Source organism: Rhipicephalus sanguineus, chromosome 4 (genome assembly GCF_013339695.2).
Source record: "Rhipicephalus sanguineus isolate Rsan-2018 chromosome 4, BIME_Rsan_1.4, whole genome shotgun sequence".
Taxonomy (NCBI): domain Eukaryota; kingdom Metazoa; phylum Arthropoda; class Arachnida; order Ixodida; family Ixodidae; genus Rhipicephalus; species Rhipicephalus sanguineus.
The window spans coordinates 33,566,453-33,586,281 of NC_051179.1; the positions used below are offsets into that span (position 1 = coordinate 33,566,453).

General features: G+C 44.6%; 2 protein-coding genes across 2 annotated transcripts in view; both read right to left on the bottom strand.

Annotated features, from left to right (window-relative positions):
* Positions 1 to 14,752, bottom strand: part of LOC119389732 (centrosomal protein of 104 kDa) — a 43,693-nt gene extending 28,941 nt beyond the window's left edge. The window contains exons 1-3 of the mRNA XM_037657104.2: positions 14,457 to 14,752; positions 7,926 to 8,017; positions 6,361 to 6,442 (exon numbers count right to left, since the gene is read on the bottom strand). Coding sequence (XP_037513032.1) covers positions 6,361 to 6,442; positions 7,926 to 8,017; positions 14,457 to 14,569 — 287 coding nt within the window. The 5' untranslated portion in view covers positions 14,570 to 14,752. The remainder of the gene's footprint in view (positions 1 to 6,360; positions 6,443 to 7,925; positions 8,018 to 14,456) is intronic.
* Positions 1 to 19,829, bottom strand: part of LOC119389741 (alpha-amylase 4N-like) — a 294,142-nt gene that overhangs the window by 39,838 nt on the left and 234,475 nt on the right. The window lies entirely within an intron of this gene.

Consider the following 19,829-nt stretch of genomic DNA (forward strand, 5'->3'; position numbering starts at 1 on the left):
TTTACTCCCTACTTCGCCACAACACAGCAACCTATCTATAACAGAAACGAAAAACAACTAAGCAGGGTGGTGCTTGGTAAGTTGGTATTGCGCCTATACTGTGCCGCAGGCCAAACTTTTGAAAGATTCATAGAGGTGCTGACTATATCGAAAAGTTGGGTATCTTTTTATGGAATGGCAGCACGCGCATTCGTATGCTGGCGTCCATGCGTGTATGCTTCGTTTGAGTGTTCTTGACAAGCATGTAGATAACAGTTTATATTATTATGGAATAATGCATTAACAACACAAACCTCTTTAAAATAATTTTAGTGTTATACTAACGCTTGTAGCTAACATTTCCTTTTTTTAAATATGTCGATAGGGTGTCTTGGACGAAGTGTTTCGCAACAAGGGTGGAAATATTAGAATTACCAAGCAACTTCTATACATAGTTATCGCGAGTTAGACGCCTTCTTGCTCCATGAAAGTTTTTCTGCGCATCAGTCGCATGTCGTTCCACAGCAATATTGCTTACCATGACGGAAAATCTTGATTTTTATACAGACTGAAAATTCGTTCAGTTGCCGTTATCGCGCGCATAGAGAAACTATTATAGTGGTCCTTTAATTTCACATTTTTGTTTGTTTCTTCGTTGTTTCGCGCCTTTGGGTCTACTAAGTGCGCAGTTGGATTGTTAAAGGTGCCGGGCTTTTATTTGTACTTTCTGACTCGTCATGTTCACTGCCACGAGCCACGCAGCCAACACAAAATAAAATTTGTAACGATAATTCCTAAAAGCACAAAATACAAATACATCATTTTACGCATCACGCGCTCAAGCGGGAACATCAACTGGCGTCCGGAAGGCATTCTTTTTATTATTGCTGCTTGCTCTCTCACTTGGCAAGGAATGGGCGGTCCCACTTAATCAGCACTCTGCGCAGACTAATTAATTTGGCGACAACAGTTCCCGTTTTAATCTTTCGCTACGCAGTAACAACAAAGAGTACTAGTAAATCCTCTAGCAAACATTGCAGTCTAGTAATCTCTAACGTACTTATCGTGTGAGCATTTATTTTTTCTGCAGACAGTTTAAGAGCAGGCGTCATCATCATCGGCAACGTGGGCGACAAAGGTCAGCCACCTCTGTGGGGGGAAGGGGGTGGGAGGGAGGGGAGAAAGGGAGTAAGGGGACAAGAGGGAAATACGAAAGCCCAAATATGGTAAAACAAAATGACAGAAAAAGGAGCGTACAGCACCAAAATGAGTGGCCAAAATCCAAGCTGTGACGCACCCGAAGCAACCTCAAACAACAAAAGTAATAAAATTAAGGATCACGTCCGGTCAGCTCGAGAGCAGCAGCAGGGTCACGTAACGCGTACGCTGGAAAAAATCACGGCTATGCCGTCGATCCCTCTCTCCCTTTTATCCTCTCTCTCCCATTTTTGTTCGGTTCCCTGTATTCGCTGTCTCTTCCTTTCCACCCTCGGCTGACGGTGGGAAAGCGGAGGTCAACGACCCCCGGCTCTGCCAGCCGCGGGTCCAGCGGAAGGCCAGTGCCTCATCGCAAATGTGCCACCGCGTTCACCGCGCTTGATGCCGGAACCGCGACGTCGCCTCCGGTGCACTCGCGGCTGCGGGAAGTGCGTCGCCGGAAAGGGGGCGCTGCAGCGCGCCTAATCGTGCGTGACCAACACGAAACCATGCTAAAGTGCGTCCCTTTATTATTGGTGACTAGTTACGGACGGAAGCATTTGAACGATCTAAACTAGCTTGAAGCTGCACTTCCACGCGTCGCAGGAAACGTTAGGGATCCAAATTCACAAATCTTTCGGCCCGCGAGAAGCGTTTGCAACGGGGATACTGCTTTCAGTGCTATTAGAGCAGGCTTCTCCAAAAAAAAAGGGGGGGGGGGGCAAGTTTCGCCCCCCCCCCCCCCCCCCGCCCGCCTCGTTGGTCGAGTCCTAAAGAAAACAAGCTCCGCCACGGATGCAGAAATTAAAATGAAGATATGACGTGCTTCTCACAGCGGCCTGCCATTGGTTCCCGGCTTTCCGCGGTAAAGGCGGGAAGCAAACAGGTCTTTGAATGCAACTTCAGGGGTCCTCGGTCGCCATTATTGTCAAAAAGCATGCTGTTTCATAACCCTGCGCATTGAAAATGGCGTGAAAGGTCCGACTGAGTAAAGGTATGGGGCAGAAATATCGTTCCCTTCGTGTAATTGGGGAGGGGAGTGGGGGCGACCTTACAGGTTACAGCTATCATTTCCTTTCCATTGGTCGCTGCGTGGTCCTCAGTTTAAGTTGAACCCTCTTTGTAAGCCTCCAGGTTTCTGCTCCGTAGGTCAGTACCGGTAAGATGCAGCTGTTATATACCTTCCTCTCGAGGGATAGTGGTAAACTACCATTCATAATTTGAGAGTGCTTGCCGAATGAGCCCCATCCCATCCTTATTCTTCTAGTTATTTCACTCTCATGGTTCGGCTCCGCGGTCACTACCTATCCTAAGTAGACGTATTGTTTGACAACTCCCAATGCCTGGCTACCTATCGCAAAGCGCTGTTCTCTTCCAAGACTGTTGCAAATTACTTTAGTTCTCTGCATATTAATTTTCAGACCTACCGTTCTGCTTTCCTTGTGAAATTCAGTAATCAAGAGTTGCAATTCGTCCCTTGAGTTACTCATCGATGCAATGTCATCAGCGAATCGCAGGTTACTAAGGTACTCTCCATTAACTCGCATCCCTAATTCTTCCCAATCTAGGGCCCTGAAAAACCTCCCGTAAGAACGCGGTGAATAGCATTGGGGAGATCGTGTCTCCCTGCCTTACACCCTTCTTTATTGGAATTTTGTCGCTTTCTTCATGGAGGACTATGGTGGCTGTGGAGCTGCTGCGTAATGTCACAATACATCCAACATAAATCGAATCTTTAGAAGATGTTGTTGCTGGGCGAGTTGGTGCATCTTAATACAAAAGGGATAACTGCGCTACCTGACACACACGTAACAACCATAGACACACACAGGTGCATTATACAGTAAAACCTCGGTGATACGATCACGGCTCGTACGAATTTCGGGGTGATACGAATTATTATGTGGTCCCGGCCAAGGCCCATTAGCCTACAGTGTATTGGAGTACGGTTGTTGCGAACCGATTTGCACCCCGCCACGTTTGATACGAACGTACGCTAGCGCACAGGTACCAACAGGTGCTGCCCGCGCTGTCGCGGAAGACGCGGCGGTCACGCTGCGGGTGCGGGCATGCGCGCTGCGCGACCATCAACGGTGCGTCGTTGCCTTCGAGATAGTGCGCGCGAATCTTGGAGGCCTTTATGCGGCTTCGCTTTTAGAATACAGATGACGTTGACGTCGCCTTTTTTTTTTTTCAACGCGTTGACGCGTGCTCATGTGCTCGAGGCAGCAGCGTTTTTTGTACTGTGTTAACACGTGCCTGCCACGTCGATGCAAGCTATGTCCCCGCAATCAGACGTTCTATGAAACAAGACTGGAACTTGGGCTGAGGGTCCGTCATGAAGTTCCACGAAACGTGGGCGAAGACCCCAAGAGACAAAGCAGATGGTCTTGGCGAAGGAGCTTGACCTCTATTTATCGCGTGCGAAGCGCTTCTTAAGTCACTTTCGCCCGCAGCACTCTAGTGTCATGCGAAAGAGCGTAGTAAGATTAGGAAGGGACTACTAGCGGTCAGGGAGCGCAACACATCTGGTTCAACAATTACACACGCGCGCATGCACCGTATATTTACGAGTACAAGTATGATCGTTGACATCTAAAACCTTTACTGGCAATCATTCAGAGCTGTTCATGACGTCGCTGCGGCCCTGCGAAACACTAAATCAAAACTTATGTCAACTTTCTTTTGTCGCATGCTAGTTTTCAATTGTTTTCTGGTGATACGAATTTCGGATGATACGAATATTTTTGGCAACCCCGCGAGATTCGTATCACCGAGGTTTTACTGTATATGTGTGTATATGATTGTTACTTGTGTCTTCACCATGTGTCTGCGCCTGTGTGTGTCTATTGTTACGTGTGTGTCAGGTAGCGCAATTATCCCTTTTGTATTAGTAATATCCCGACTGCCGTTCGAATGTCGGCAGAGAGACGCTTACATCGCAGTCAGCAGTAGTTTGTTCCCCGTTATTTTAAGTAATTAATTAACCAATTAAAGAATTTCGCGCTTAGTGTGAATACTAGCCCACTATTCCGGGGTCCATTTAGTACTTGTATGTGTAATGGAGCCTGCGCAGTTTAGCCGCTTGGTTTCGGGGCCACAAAAGATGAGTCTTTCTTGTAATCCAATTCTGAAAAATGCGGTTGTGTGCGCTTGATTATGCGGCTACATCATCACTAGCGGTATTGCTGCTCTGACCAACACAATCATCTTGTCGAAACAATAGCTCCGGCGACACTTCCTGTTCAGCCATTTTTCATCACTTATGGCCTCCACCTTCCCTTGAGCTTCCCCGACGTGGTCGGGAATCGAACCCGCTTCCTCACTCCTGACAGCCCCACACCTTACTTGCTAAACTACGACGGTGAGTGGTGTGCTCAGCTGTAAATTTCACGTTGTTGTGTTACATCTGAAAATATCAGCAGTAATGTATTTGCCGCTTAACACATTGTTTGAGTACACCCGCAAACGTGGGTAATACTCTCGAACTATTTCCTATCGGAAATTTAAACTAAGCGTTCGAAGCTTATATTGAAAATTCACGAGCTGTATGTGTCATGGATGTATGGGCTTTCCGTAAAGCCTCAAAGACAGCTGTACAACGTATATAGCTTGCTTCATCGCGGCAGGTTGGCTTTGTGCCGCGTGGGAGCCGTGGAATATACGTAGTACACGGCCAATAACAGCACGCTTCTAGAAACCACTTCAATAGTGTAAATGAGGGTTAAAAATGAAAACAACCATTAGTGTGGCCGGGAATAAGTTATTTTTTTACAAATGCAGTTCAGTTAAAACGTATTTACGTACGTATAAAGTATGACGGTTATAAGACGAATCTTATCTTCCAGCAACGCACGATCACTGTCTAAACTTTTTGAGCATAGAGTAACGACTAGGTAATGTGGCGTGCTTTCTTTTAATAGTGGCATCGGTAATGCGCTACCTTCTTTTGTATTACTTTTATTTGAATTACGTGTTACATGTTACGTGTTACTTTTATTTGAATTTAATGATTGGCGCATTTTGTTACCTATTTAACGTATAAAACGCTACCCTATGTTCTGTGTTCCGTGTTTCCCTGCCGCTATCCCTGTGCCTCGCGGCAATATGCTTCACTGCACAGCAAGGCTGGTCACCCTATCTCGCATGCTTCAGCTAAGAATTGCTTAATAACTAGTATACAAGCGTGATTATATGTTGTGGTCCCAAGTTCAGACTTCCTGCCTTCCGTGTTGACATAAAAAGTGTCTGTTGAATTACGGGAAGAATGATGCGCTTTGACTTATCCCCCCTCCCCTTCTTTGTCTCTCTCTCTCTCGCTACAGTTGTGCTTGCGAGGAGGACAGCAGCACTGCCGAGATCTCGCCCTGGTTCTCACATATGCGTCAAGTGTGAGTAGAGTCATAGCACAAATCAATAGTAAATATATGGATTAATTTGACCTCAGTCGAGATCGCTTTGCAGCAGTAATCGCCACACTGACACAACCGCGTCTGAACACTTCACGAAAGTAAGCCTCAGGGAAGACGGCCTAGAAAACCACACGCGCGAAAAGAACTTACATGGTCCTACATTTACGACCGTGTCTATAAAATCATTCACGTCAAGCGTGACGTACACGTTCTTTCTCGTAGCTAACCTCCAATGACCCAGATATATAATTATAATGACAAGAGTAGCAGTGGGCACTCGTGAACGTCCTGTCACATGACTCATGCGCATCGGCCAATAGCGAGCGAGGGAATCGCTTACGTATGGCTGCTGCTCTGCCTGTGTTTCCAGAACGTATTGTCGTAAGTGGCGAACTCCAGCGCGCATATACTATTCACGAGGACCGAAGCGCAACACAAGTCGTGGTTACGCTGGGGTTGGTAATAAGCCTTAGCCGGATAAGGGGAGCACATTGGTCGCGGTGTCCGAAAACGAGTATCGTAAACGAAAAAAACAAACAAACAAACATACGAAACAACAACGAGCGGGATATAGAGGGACAGACCGCTTAAAGCGTACGCCAGAGGCCTGCGCAGGAACGTAAGTAATGAATCACGTGCGCGGACAGCACGTTTTGTAGCCGGACGTTGTAGCCGCGGATTATAGAAAGGGTTGGACGGACGGCAAGTGCGCCGCGCAAGGAACGCCGCCGCCGCCGTCGGCGTGTTGGAGCGTGACGTGCGCTGCACTCACCCTAAATGAGTCCAGCGGGCGTTGTAGAGAGCCACGTCGAGTCCTTTGGGGACGTTGCCCACGTAGATGTCGATTGTGGTGGCTGTAAATAAGGAGCGCCGAATGAGTACACAGCCAGTTCGGTGAGTCCAACAACGGCTGCATCGACGTCCGATCTTCTCTAAAAAGGCAACGCTATACAAAATGTGACACCGAATTGATTTTAACTTGAAAATTTTATTTAGAATTTTTGTTGTTTGTTCGACGCGTTAATGTGACTGGTCTCAACTAAGTGACTAATATCAGTAATCGAATGTAGACGTAATTGACAGCCCTGCAAGCATCGCACTAATAGCACTGCATTTCTTTCTTTCTTTCTTTCTTTCTTTCTTTCTTTCTTTCTTTCTTTCTTTCTTTCTTTCTTTCTTTCTTTCTTTCTTTCTTTCTTTCTTTCTTTCTTTCTTTCTTTCTTTCTTTCTTTCTTTCTTTCTTTCTTTCTTTATTTATTTATTTATTTATTTATTTATTTATTTATTTATTTCCTCCTTTCCTTTCATATCTTAATTCCTGTCAACCTGCCTAGAGTAGCAAACCAGGAGTGAGTCTGGTTGATTTAACTTGTCTTTCCTCTTCTTTATCCTAGTCCTCACTTCATGTTGAAAATTGCATCTCTCAAGAACAAAGGTACGCATCACACCTGCTCATTGCAGTATTCTGTCAAATGCTTTCGGAGATAAACGCACATCAACTTCAGTAGAGGGTTCTTTGAACTGTCAGTTGGACATAAAACGGAAGTGCGATAGAAACAAGTGAAATGATGCCATTCACGAAGGTGCACTAGCGAAGACAGAAAAGGCGTGTATCAATGTAGCGGAGACTGCTAACGGCTTAAATTTAAGTGCGAGATCACGCGCAGTAAAGTTAGTATTCGCTTCGTACATTACGTTCAGCAGTACCACCGTAGTTCCGCGAAGCAATCTGTACATTTCGTGCTTAGTTTCTGTTCCGAATTCCTGAAATCTGGGGCATATCTTACGACAACGTTCGCATTCAAGCACTGTCATCCATTGGTCGTTTACTCGGGTATGTCAGCTACGATGGCTTGGCATCTGTTCTGACAAATAGTTCTGCGTAAGGACACATGTGACCTGTTGATAATGAGCATCGTTTATCTCATTTGCCTCCTTCTAATCGTTCTCATCGCCTTATTTTTCGCGTTTCAATGCTGTAGTCAGGTGGCTTCACGGATGGCTTAGCTTGTCCATTATATTTAAGGGGACAACAACACAAACTAACGGGTTAAGGAAAGTGAAAAAGACACTGTGTTTCTTCCATGTCGCGTAGGTTCGATCTATTCTGTTCTAGTAAACATGAGCTCTACGTATACGTATGTATTGAAATTCGTCCTTATCCATACTCTGAATTGAACTGCCGGAATAATCCTGCCATAGTCTATACCTACTGCGCTTGTTGACTTTAAAAAGAAACACCAGACATAAGGTTGATGCGTTTTAAATCTGTCACAAATAATGTGCTTGGATTGCTGTCATTCGTCGTGGTATGCTGAATAATGACAGAGAACTTACCTATGCAGTACTGATGGGAAAGGATCTGGATGCGGCAGATACGGCATTTTGTCTCCAGCTGTATAACAATCTCTTGTGGGTATGTTGAATACCTGGGGGAGGCAGACAAAACAGACTTTCGGGAACGCAGATCGCGCACAGTAAAATACTGCTTAGGAATGTCGACAGCACAATGCAAAAATAAAGCGCACAGGAAAAGCGCTGAACATATAAACTGATGGTGTCATGCGCGCGCATTGCATAAGAATGTATGACCGCATAAACGTTCACCAAGGCTAACTCGTAGTAAAGGCATGCAACGGACACAATATTCGTGTAAACTGTGCATCAGTGTTTTCTGTTTATGTGATGGGCTTAAGATTTGAGATCCCACTTTACTTAACAAATATGTGAAAGCTAGCATAGATTTCCTGCACTGTACACAGACCCGATTGCGCGAAATACACATGTTAGGTTTTTCGTTGTTTTCAGTAATTGCATTATTGCTATTGCTATTATTATTTCTTTAATGTGTGCTTTGCTTGCTTTGTTGCATCCCATTCGACTTCACACTGCTGACTGTTGCCACTGCTGTTGTGTACAAAGGTAGCTGCGGGCCCTTGTCAAGCTGCCTCTTCGGAGAGCAGCTTTTACCTACAGCTGTCCTTCAACAATGTATTGATGAAAAATAAACAATAATATTAATGTTGATATTAATATTCACGCGTTTTTCGATCCCGGTGATAAAAATTTTCGCCATATTTTTTGTTTGTATGTCTTACCGTAATCTGTTCAACGCGAACAAATATCCCGAGGCGGGATATGCGCCACAGGAGTTGCGGCAAGCCCCACTACAGACTATACAGCAGGTGAGAGCGTTAAACGAAAACTCTGCTCGGCGAAGTGCAGCACGTGAAACACGCCAAAGGGAGAGAGAGAGAAAGAAAGAGAAAGAGAAAAATAGGGCAGAAATAACGGAATAAAGACATGAAAAGATAGGAAGACAGAGAAAGACAGAGACAGAGAGAGAAAGAGATAAAAAGAAACGGACACAAAAAAGAGATTAAAAAAAAAACAGAGAGCAATACAGAAAGAGAAAGAGAGAGATAAATATAGAGAAATAAAGAAAGAGATTTAAAGAAACAGAGAGAGAGAGAGAGAAAGGGAAGAAAGAGAAAGAAAAATAGATAGAGAAAGAAATAGCAAGAAAGTGATAGAAGAAACACAGAGAAAGAAAGAAGGAAGAAGATGACTTTTAAGGGCTCGTTTTTGTTTGTTAGACACAATATTAATGAGAACTAACAGACAATAATGCCAAGTATAGGGGGTGTTATTTGTAGTAATTAGAATATAAATGTGAAGAAAGTAAAGTGGACGAAAAGATAACTTGCCGCCAGCAGGGACTGAACCTGCGACCTTCGAATAACGCGTCCGATGCTCTATCCACTGAGCTACGGCGGCGGTCATCCCCTCGTCCACTTTATAGGTTATATATGTGGATTTAAACCTAGGAGTGTTAGTCAGCGCCAATCACAGCCATGGCGGCGAGTGTGGAACCACGGCCGCTACATAAGAAAACCGTGTGGAACACTCTTTTTCTGCCTTTTTGGCGTCACGTAGCACGTGATCTTTTTTACGAGCCGGCAGCTGACCAATAATCCCTCGCATACTAGCTGAAGGCATCAAGTCTGCCAGAACGAGACCCTAGCTATGAATGAAGGAAAGAAGATGGCTTTGAAGGGCTCGTTTTTGTTTGTTAGACACAATATTAATGGGTCTCGTTCTGGCATGATTTGATGCCTTCAGGCAGTATGCGAGGGATTATTGGTCAGCTGCGAGCTAGCAAAAAGGTTACGTGCTACGTGACGCCAAAAAGGCAGAAAAAGAGTGTTCCACACTCGCCGCCATGGCTGCCATCGTTGCTGACTAACACTCCTAGGTTTAAATCCACATATATTCCCTATAAAGTGGACGGGGGAATGACCGCCGCCGTAGCTCAGTTGGTGGAGCATCGGACGCGTTATTCGAAGGTCGCAGGTTCGGTCCCTGCCGGCGGCAAGTTATCTTTTCGTCCACTTTACTTTCTTCACATTTATATCCCAATTATCACAAATAACAACCCCTATACTTTCCTTGACATTATTGTCTGTTAGTTCTCATTAATAGAGAAAGATAGAGAAAAATAACGAGAAACAAGGAAGGCCGCCCCGCTCCGCTCTTCCTTCAGACGAAGCTGCCGTAATGTTTTTTTCTTGTTAATAAGCGATGATTCTGCGCATTCTAGAAATTCAGTCAGCATAGCCATCAATCATATTTACTTATTTCCTTATTGATCGTGTTTCATAATACAGAAAAGATGTAAATACATTCACTTCTCTAGTCATAGGCGATATAGTCCTGATTCATTAGTGAAGTGTCAGTTTAATTTTTGTGGTTTTTGTAAACTAATTACGCTGTCACAACTGTTCGTAGCTTACACCGTGACTACGCGTCGTTATAATTAACGTCTCTTACACAGCATTCCTTCCAGCTGGAATCATTCTAAACCTTGGCACACGTAGCTCTAACGAGTAAATGAAGCAATTGTCTTAACCGCGTTCTCTTCCTCTTCCTAAGTTGTCCCATCGCAATTTGCCAAGGTGCCGCAGTACGTTTATTTTACTGCATATATCTTCAGGTCTATAATGTAATCAGTAACTCGGGCATGAGCGTTCGAAATGTTCCACTGGACAAGTGACATCAACATGCATTAGTTAAAGATATCGTCACATAAGGGGCTCCTTGCGGATGGTCGTTCTCTTTGCCTTCTTTTCTACATACGCATATGCCGTCCAGACCATCCACGAACTTGATACACATGCATGCTTTGGAGATCGAGGATCCTAAACATAAACACGGCAGAACTTGATGCACACATCGAACGCTTTCTTCCCGGCATGTGATTCAAGTGAAGTCGGTGTTACCGTAGATATATGCGCAGCAGCCAAGTTTGTTTGTTTCTTTGTTTGTTTGATTGTTTGCTTGCTTGTTTGTCTGTTTGTTCGTTTGTTTGTTGTTTGTTTGTTGTTTGTTTGTTTGCTTGTTTGTTTGTTTGTTTGTTTGTTTGTTTGTTTGTTTGTTTGTTTGTTTGTTTGTTTGTTTGTTTGTTTGTTTGTTTGTTCTTTCACGGTTTGAGACTGGAACATGGGCACGGACAGACTGGTGCAAACGAAACTGCACGTGGATACTGAACTCCAGAAAAAGTGAACTTATTTGACTATCACACTTCTCAAATTAGATGTTCGCTATCGATTCTGCAGATCTCTATTTATCAGTGTTATAGAATGTATAGCGATGTAGGCCTCTTCTGCAACATAGCATTTAAGTGCTTGCTTTGTCTTTGTCTTGCTTGTATTCGCTTGTTTTTCCAAATAGCTTACATAACCAATAGGGAAGTGGATGGCTTCGGCTTTCTGTTACTCCTCCACAAATAATTAGGAACAAAGCAATGGATTGTTTTTGTTGCGTATTCTCGTCGGAGAGATGACTTCACTGACGTTTTGAAGTTGAAAGTTCCAATTGTTCATTCTTAAAAATCAATGCAGCGAACGAAAACCAGTCGGGTAGAGTTGATGTAGCAGCAAGGCATGTTTTTCTTTTTTTTTTAATTTAGCAAACGTCAATGCAATGTGGCCGACGGTCACTGTAAATCAAGGAAAACACGTGGCATTGGCACTGAAAATATCGATATTGAAAGGAAAGATAATGCAGAGCCTGCGGGATCCGAACTCATAATTTCCGAATGCCGCTTTCAGCGTTGTAACAACAGCTTTCGTTCCTTCAGTTGTTACTATTAAACTAGGTCTTCTACACGTTGTAGTAAACTTGCAAGAGCGGTCGTCCAAACCACCTAAGTTCGCACGCTGTTAAACTACGCGTTTATAGATTTGATCCTATATCGCACTTCAAATAATTAATCGAAATCAGCAGATGTGCATACACATCTGCTGGTTACATACCAGAATTGTATCTGGTTTCGATATTGACAGAATCTGAACTACCACATTCCTTCTCTCTCTCTCTTTTTATGTAATGCGAGGTTAGCAGCGACTTCAAAAGCAGTTTTTACCTTCAAGAAATCATCATTTTCAGGGCAAGGACTAGTTGAAAGGAGGGGGGGGGTATCAATATTGAATTAAAGCCGGTCATAAAAGCTGTTATATCAAACTATAATTAAAACAACAGATAAGTTAAAACAATAATTTTCAAAGAAAACTCCTTGGAGAAGCCATTACGCACTTTAGGTGAAGAGAGGCTTCTGTAGACGCCTACTTCCAACACTGCCCAATGTTGGCTAGCACTGGCGATCTGTTTCCTAACGTTGGCTAACTGTTGGCTAAAAGGACAGCTGCCCCTCTGAAACTTTAACCGGTCTCCCAGTCTTGGAGCCAGAAGGCCGACCATGTAGCTAGTTCCTTCAATTGCACCCCACCTCACCTTTAAAAAAATTCCTGGCGCAGCTCCTGCCTATTGAATTCGAGAATCGATAACCAGGGCTTCACTGAAATTAAGCTTTTTAAATTTAATTTTACGTCCAGTAAACTTTTGTCACCGTCTGCGCATAATAATCTTCCTACTCTTTCTCTGTCATTTCGTAAAAGCCCTTTCTCTTCTCTTTCTCTGTTTGTGTGTGTGTGCGTGCGTGTGCATGCGTGTACAGTACACGCCAAAAGCGCGTTGCCGGAGCAGTTGCAGGGCTTTATACTACCCATTGCGAATATAAAATGGAGAACCTGATAGGACGACGATTATCTTCTATCTGCTTTGAATATAGAAAGTTCCACACGGTGTCCTCCACTACGGCGTGTCTCATAATCATATCGTGGTTCTGGCACGTACAACCCCAGATATTTTCAGGATCCGAACGCCAAAGTCATCCGGCCCCTTATGCATATGCATAAGACGACTCGAGGGTGAAAGCCATCGTTTTCTTTCTCTTCGCAGTCGATTGGAATCGGAGGCATCGCAAGCTTTCTGCACCTCACACGGTCTTGCAGTGCCTCCGGGATCGACCCACCTTCGACCAAGCGACGATGACGTCATCATATGCGACGTCATAGTGAGGTCACGGCAACGTCACATTTTTGCTATCGGTGACGTCATTATGGCATCATAGTGTGACTACATCATATGATGAGGCTTTTTTGCCCCACTCTTGTTGAGGCCGACCGTCAATTTTCGCGTTTGATGAGGCATCTAAGGCTTTCGCCTTCGCAAGTGACATCATAAAGATAGAGCTATCGAAGTAAACAACGCCGTATTTCATAAACTCAATGAATCTTATCAATCTACTATGATGATGATGATGATGATTAGTGAACTTTATTTTGGTCCAGAGAAGACGCAGGGGAGAACCCGCGCCACCCGACTAGTCCCATGTAGGAAAATAAACTGTCATTGTATCTTTCTGAATTAATCTCTTACAGCGTCGACACAACGTGGAGCAAAAGGACGCTATGCAGGAAATCCATCTCATATACGTTCCGTCGGGTTGCCACAGAATGCATTACGGAACACTGCGTGCACGACGTCCCCCTTGCACAGTTAGCGTGGCTACACGTCTACGTGTTCACAAAGCACGCTCGACGAAGTTTTTACTTGTCCCAGACGTTATGCGAGTGGTCTCTAGTAGTCGAAGTAGATGGAACGCGGCACGGGCTAAGAAGCAATAACGACCCGTTTCATCACGCAACCCTAAAGCAAACTAAGAAGCCGTGCAATGCACGGCACACGCACTCGTTCACGTGCTTGTGTATTTCTATACACGTGTACTTTTTTGAAGTAAAGCAGTCTTTTTATTAAGTTATGCTATAGTTAATCGTACAAAGCGCAGTCATTCTTTCAAATTTTTCTGCGTAGTGTTTAAAAGTGGTTGTCTTCTTTGTAAGACTCGTAGACTTTGCAGTGAAGCAGCTTCAACGTGGAGATGTGATGGGGGCAGACGTATCGAAACCGCGACACATATGTAATAAAATGTATTTAAATAGAGAGAGAGAGAGAGAAGTTAAGTGAAAGGCAGGGAGTTTAACCAGCAGAAAATTATCTGGTTTGCTACCCTGCACTGGGGAAGGGAAAAGGGGAGAGAAAGGTAAGAAAACACATGTCTTTGCAATCAACGTGAGCCGACAGCAAATTAGATGTTTTGTTCGTTTATAATTTTTCGTACACATAGAAGCAAGTCTCAACGCACCCCCAAGATTACGAATTTCGGGGAACGAAGTTGCTAGCGTCATAAAAAAATATATATAATATGAAATACTTGTTTGCTCCATGCCTTTCTATCATCCCGCCAATATTTCTGTACATTCTTCATTTTCAGCTCCAGCTCGTTTCAAGTTGCACATCTCTGCTAAACGAGGTGCCTAAACTTCTTAGATTTAGTCTTTATTACTTAGTCGCAGCTTTATTACTTAGTCTATCTAACGAGCTCGGACATCGTACCAACACGGCGTGCTAGATCACTCTTTGAAAAAAAGTACCAAAGTGATTCGTGGGAATCGACGTTTGTCTCACTTTTTGGAGAGCCATCCCTTGACGGTCGGTCCGTGCAGGTTCAGTTCAGAGGCGGGGAAGTTTTCGTCCTCGGCGCTAACTTGGACCACGCTGAAGTTGATCTTGCGCGGCATCTCTGCGATGCAACCGCAACGACAGCTCTCTCTCTTTTCTCTATACAACCCACTGCTACGACAACAACGCCGTCGCGCGCACTGCGTCACCACCGAGTGGCACGTAGTCACCACGTTCACGGGTCGCGCCGCCGTCAGGCATACCTGCTGTGCGCGCTGGAAGCCCGGCCTCGACACTGGCGGCGCGCGCTGGGCCCGCCGCCACACAAAGCTCAGGTGTGTCGCTGCGCCCCAAACTGCAGCACCGCGCGCGCGGGCACTGGCCCTCGGTTTCGCCGTTTGTAGTGGGCCACGCACAACGCACTATCTACCTCTCTCTCTCTTTTTCCTAGCCTTTCTCTCTCTCTCTTCCACCAGGTTGACGGTTGCCAGGGTGTCGTAGTACTCTTCCGTTTTGCTCTCACGAAACCCCTTTCTTTCACCCGCACCGCCGATCCCCCTCCGCTGCCCCTAGCGACGGCGCATAGGCGGCCGCTCTCACGCGTGCTCTGTTTCTTTTATGTGCCCCCGCTGCATTCCTCGCTGGAGTAGTCGGCTAGTTCGCTGCAAGCGAATGTGAAACGAAAAAAAGAAGTAGCTTTAGAGATTTTTACCTTTCTTCGCGAGCTCCATTTGACTGACAGGTTTAACGCGGACTACATGGTTCTAGGGTACCACGTCCTGCTGTACATTATTTTTTTTCTTTGAAGTTTTTTTTTCTTGCGCTCGGTCGCCTGTAAGCGCTTTTCGCGCGCTTGTGTTAGTCGCGTTTCCTATGGCTGCTATTGGAGACAGTTTCCAACCGACCTGCGCGGTTTAGAAACATTCAATAAATGAACGACGTGCACGAGGCTCTTGCTGAGCTTTATTTATGCGCATATTTCAACAAGAACGGTACGCGTTATCGCACTTAACTAGGTTCACGTTAAAGAATTTCGCGTGGCAAACGTCATTTCATAGCCCTCCACAATGACGTCCCGCATAACCTGCGCTTCAGTTTCACCAAGTTAAGCCCAAAAGTACTTATAAGTAATTATAATTTTCGGCGTGTGTATTGTCATTCGTTCATATGCCTTAGCTTAAACGGATGCTCGGGCGTCTCCCTATTTTGTATTTCTTTCTTCCTGGCAATTCAAATCTATCTATCTATCTATCTATCTATCTATCTATCTATCTATCTATCTATCTATCTATCTATCTATCTATCTATCTATCTATCTATCTATCTATCTATCTATCTATCTATCTATCTATCTATCTATCTATCTATCTATCTATCTATCTATCTATCTATCTATCTATCTATCTATCTATCTATCTATCTATCTATCTATCTATCTATCTATCTATCTATCTATCTATCTATCTATCTATCTATCTATCTATCTATCTATCTATCTATCTATCTATCTATCTATCTATCTATCTATCTATCTATCTATCTATCTATCTATCTATCTAGTGTGGCAGTCGTTAGGCAGATTACGTGGTATGTTTGATTTGTGTTTCCACCAGAGATTACGAAGTAGCGGCACACTTGCACGCAGCCGTTCCCTCCAAATGATCCATAGGCCCCATACTCTTTTCTTCAGAACCCAAACCCTGCTCTGACCTGCCAGAAACGAGTGCTCCGGGGGCGGTACAATGAACTTACCATATAGGCGCTCTAGTGGCGGCCTACCTGCATCGTTTGGCCCGAATACATCTCGTACGAAACATTCACTTACCGTTCCACGGGCATTGTATGCACGCTAGGATCAAATTATGGGCCTCGTGCATCTCGTCACCCGTGTTTTCCCCTATTAAATGACGGTTGCGTGATCTGACTTCCGTGTATTCAGTTTTCTGTTTTTCTTCCTTTCGGGCGAGACTGTTCTTTTCACACATGAGTTAGCATCTGGCTCAACGCCGGTCATCGTAGTGCTTGCGCGCAGACCAGGCGTCGCGCTTCCTCGACGCATCGTCCATCACGAGGCGCGTGGCAAGCGCCACACAAATATACCCGAATGAACCAAGTACTTACGGACTTAGAATGGCGACATTGTTGGATTATGCCGCCACGTCGTTGGGCTTTCTATTACACCATTACACAATTCGTTGCGTAAACGAATTGTAGAGTTGTTTCTAAGCAAGAAGTTATTAAGTTTCATGAACTCTGTCAAAAAAAAGAGCAATAGTTTAAAGAAGGATTGATTGGACTCGCAAAAATCAAATGCTGATATAGTTATAACATTGCTTTTTTTTTCATAGGTAGAGACCGCTCGTACTAGCAAATGAACATTTCAGGCTAGCCCCGGCTAGTCCTTCGACCTGGCTTATGCGAAAAAAAAAATTTTGTATTTGATCTGAGATTGTTACAGACAGGCACTTACCCGAATCCAAACTTTATTAGCAAGATATATCCAGAAAGAGAGTTCCAAATCAATTGCGAGAAGCGCAATGGCAATATCACTCTGGATCATGTGCTTTGGCAGTGTCCTGTGGCTTTCACAGACTGTGACAAGGAGAGAGACTGGTGGCAAAGAGTCCTTCACGGTGGAGCTCTTTCAGATCAAATACAGGCCCTCCAGAAGGCCCACGATACGGCGGTAAGGTTAAATTTTACTGCCCCGACGTGGGAGCCGCCTGCGTCAACCTAAGGGTTGATCTTCAGGACCCGAATAAAGTTCATCATACCATACCACATTTGGTATATAGTGCAGGGATATGTATTGTCCACTTTACTAAATCGTTCTCTTTCCTGGCAAGCGTTCTATAAAACGGCAAATTCTTAGCTAAAACCCAATTATTTTCTTTTTTGTATGTTCAAGGCAACTGGACAAGTTTTCTTTTTTTGTATGTCTGTGCAACAGCACAGAAAGGCAGCCAATAAAAATAAAGCACATATGGTCTTCGATTTCGTAGACAGACTGAGAAATCACGGGTTATTTGCATTCCTAAACTTCACAGTGTGTTATGACAAATGTCGTAGCGAAAGTATCTAGACTAGTTTTGGCCATCCGGGTTTCTTGACGAGATCCTAAATATAAGTACATTAGCGCGCTTGCATTTCGGTCTCAACTAAATGCGGCGCCCGTAATCGGAAGTCGAACCAGTCGTCTCGTGCTCAGCAGGCAAGGAGTCATATCTATTCACTAAGCCATTCCAACGTGCGCATAGAGGATGTATATCTAGAGCACGCTGCCGAAAGCGTGAAGTTATGTCGAGGGTTGTGTCAAAGTTTGTGCAGTGTTATTTTCAATATATACAGTGTCCGTGGGACTGAATTTCATGTGAACTATAGTGTCATGTGACTGGACTGTATTTTGTGATGTTTTTCGTGCCGCTACCTGAATGGACTTCGTGAATACGTGGTAATTTTCATCGCTTGAATTACTTACACGAACTCTCTGTGCTCCTGTATGTAATTTTTTTTCATTGCTGTGGTTTTCCGAATTCTCTTATCTGTGAAAAGGAGTAGCCGGCGCTATATAAAAGAGCCTGCTACTTCTTTCCCAAAAGCATTTTCTCAAAATGTTTCCTTTCTTTCAGTTAACATCTACTGAGCAACATATAATTAAAAAATGGTGCGTGCCTTTTACGCGTGCACTGTCTGTCAGCCCAGGATCCTGCGACGTGGTACACCGTTCTGCGAAGCACCATCCATTAAGTGAGCTCGTATTTCTCGCCTATACGCGCACTCACTTCAGAGTGTGGCGGGAAAAGCCCGCGCGCGGATTGCGACACGCTCAAGCTCCCGCGCGAGAGACGAGCTATCCGCAGACCTGTCGCGATGGGCGCAAATCGAACGTGGATACCGCGAATTTGCAATGAGCCCTCCAAAATTATAGGTGAAAGCATGCAAGCGGAAAAAACCAAGATAAAGGTTTATGAAATCTACGATATTAGAGTTAAAACAGGAGAGTTATGACAGCAAAAATGCCGAACGGGTTCACGGAATAGTTAAGCTAATCCTCGCTAAAGAAACGAGGTATTCGCTTCAAACTTTTACCTCTCACGTCAACTTGAGGACCTTTCACACGCCGGCTGTGGTGAAAGAAGGGAGGGAGTACGGCTCCGTTGTCATACTTCAGAGCACGAGGTCGTGGGTTTGATACCTAGTCACACTCCGTGATTGGGATATAACGCAAAAAATGCTCGCGCATACCGTGCTTTGTGTGTGTGTTAAAGAAACTGGAGAGTCGAAGTCAATCCGCACTCTCTCATTCCAGCATGCCTTATCAGCATGCATGTCTTATCTATTCCAGCATGTCTTATCTATCCAATTATCTAGAGCACAAAATAACCTGAGCAAAAACATTGCCATTTCTCTTTTATGTTGAGTTCCAGATAGGGTCAGTAGCGAACCAGCAAAAGACTGTAATGACGGAATGCTTGTTCAAGAGCTTGATAGTCGTGAATTGTTGGCGTAATTAAAAGTAATGTAAGGAAGAAGATGGAAAAGAAGACGCAAGGGTACAGCTCTTAGAGGGCGAAAAAGAAGAAGGACGGAAATAAACAGTAATGGCGACCGTATTGGATTCGTGATTCCTCGGTGTCGTTACAATTTTGGCGCAGTCTACTGCAGGATCCTGGGCGCCTGAACAGTTCCGATTTTCCGACGACCATGCGCGTCGACGTCGCTGCAAGATGTGTCAAGACGGTGAGCGTTGCATGCTGCGTCTATGGTGGAAAGTCGATCTGTCCGCGTGAGCTCTGACTGTTCGGCGACATATCGCCAATTCTCGAAAGAAGATATGAATCGCGAGGAACTTAAAGCGGCCATCGCGCATACTGGTCGGCTCCATAGTGAAGATAGACTACACGAAGCCGGACTGACAAAAGAGGAGATTGCTGAAACAAACAGCCCGTTAAAAGGCAAAGATATTTTCCAAGATATAATCAAGCTGCAGGAAGAAAATAGCAAACGGCAACAACATCTGTTGGAGCTTATGATGCAGGCAGGAGTTGACCGATCTCTGAAACCACCTTTGGAAGTAACTAAGCCAGAGATCTACGATGGATCATCATCAATGAGTGCTCAGGCATGGCTTGACTTCTACGAATACGCATGCGATCAAAATTTTTGGAATCACGATCGCAACAAAATAATGCACATGCGATTCTACCTGGGAGGCGTTGCGAAGACCTGGCATGACATCCGAGCAACAGAGAAGGCAGGACATCCTTGGGCGGACTGGAGGCAGAGCTTTCTAGCGACATTCTGTGAAAGCAAGTTTCGAAGTTGGGACCGTGCAATAGCCTTGAGGTACCTCTCTGGTCCTGTTACGAACTATTTTTT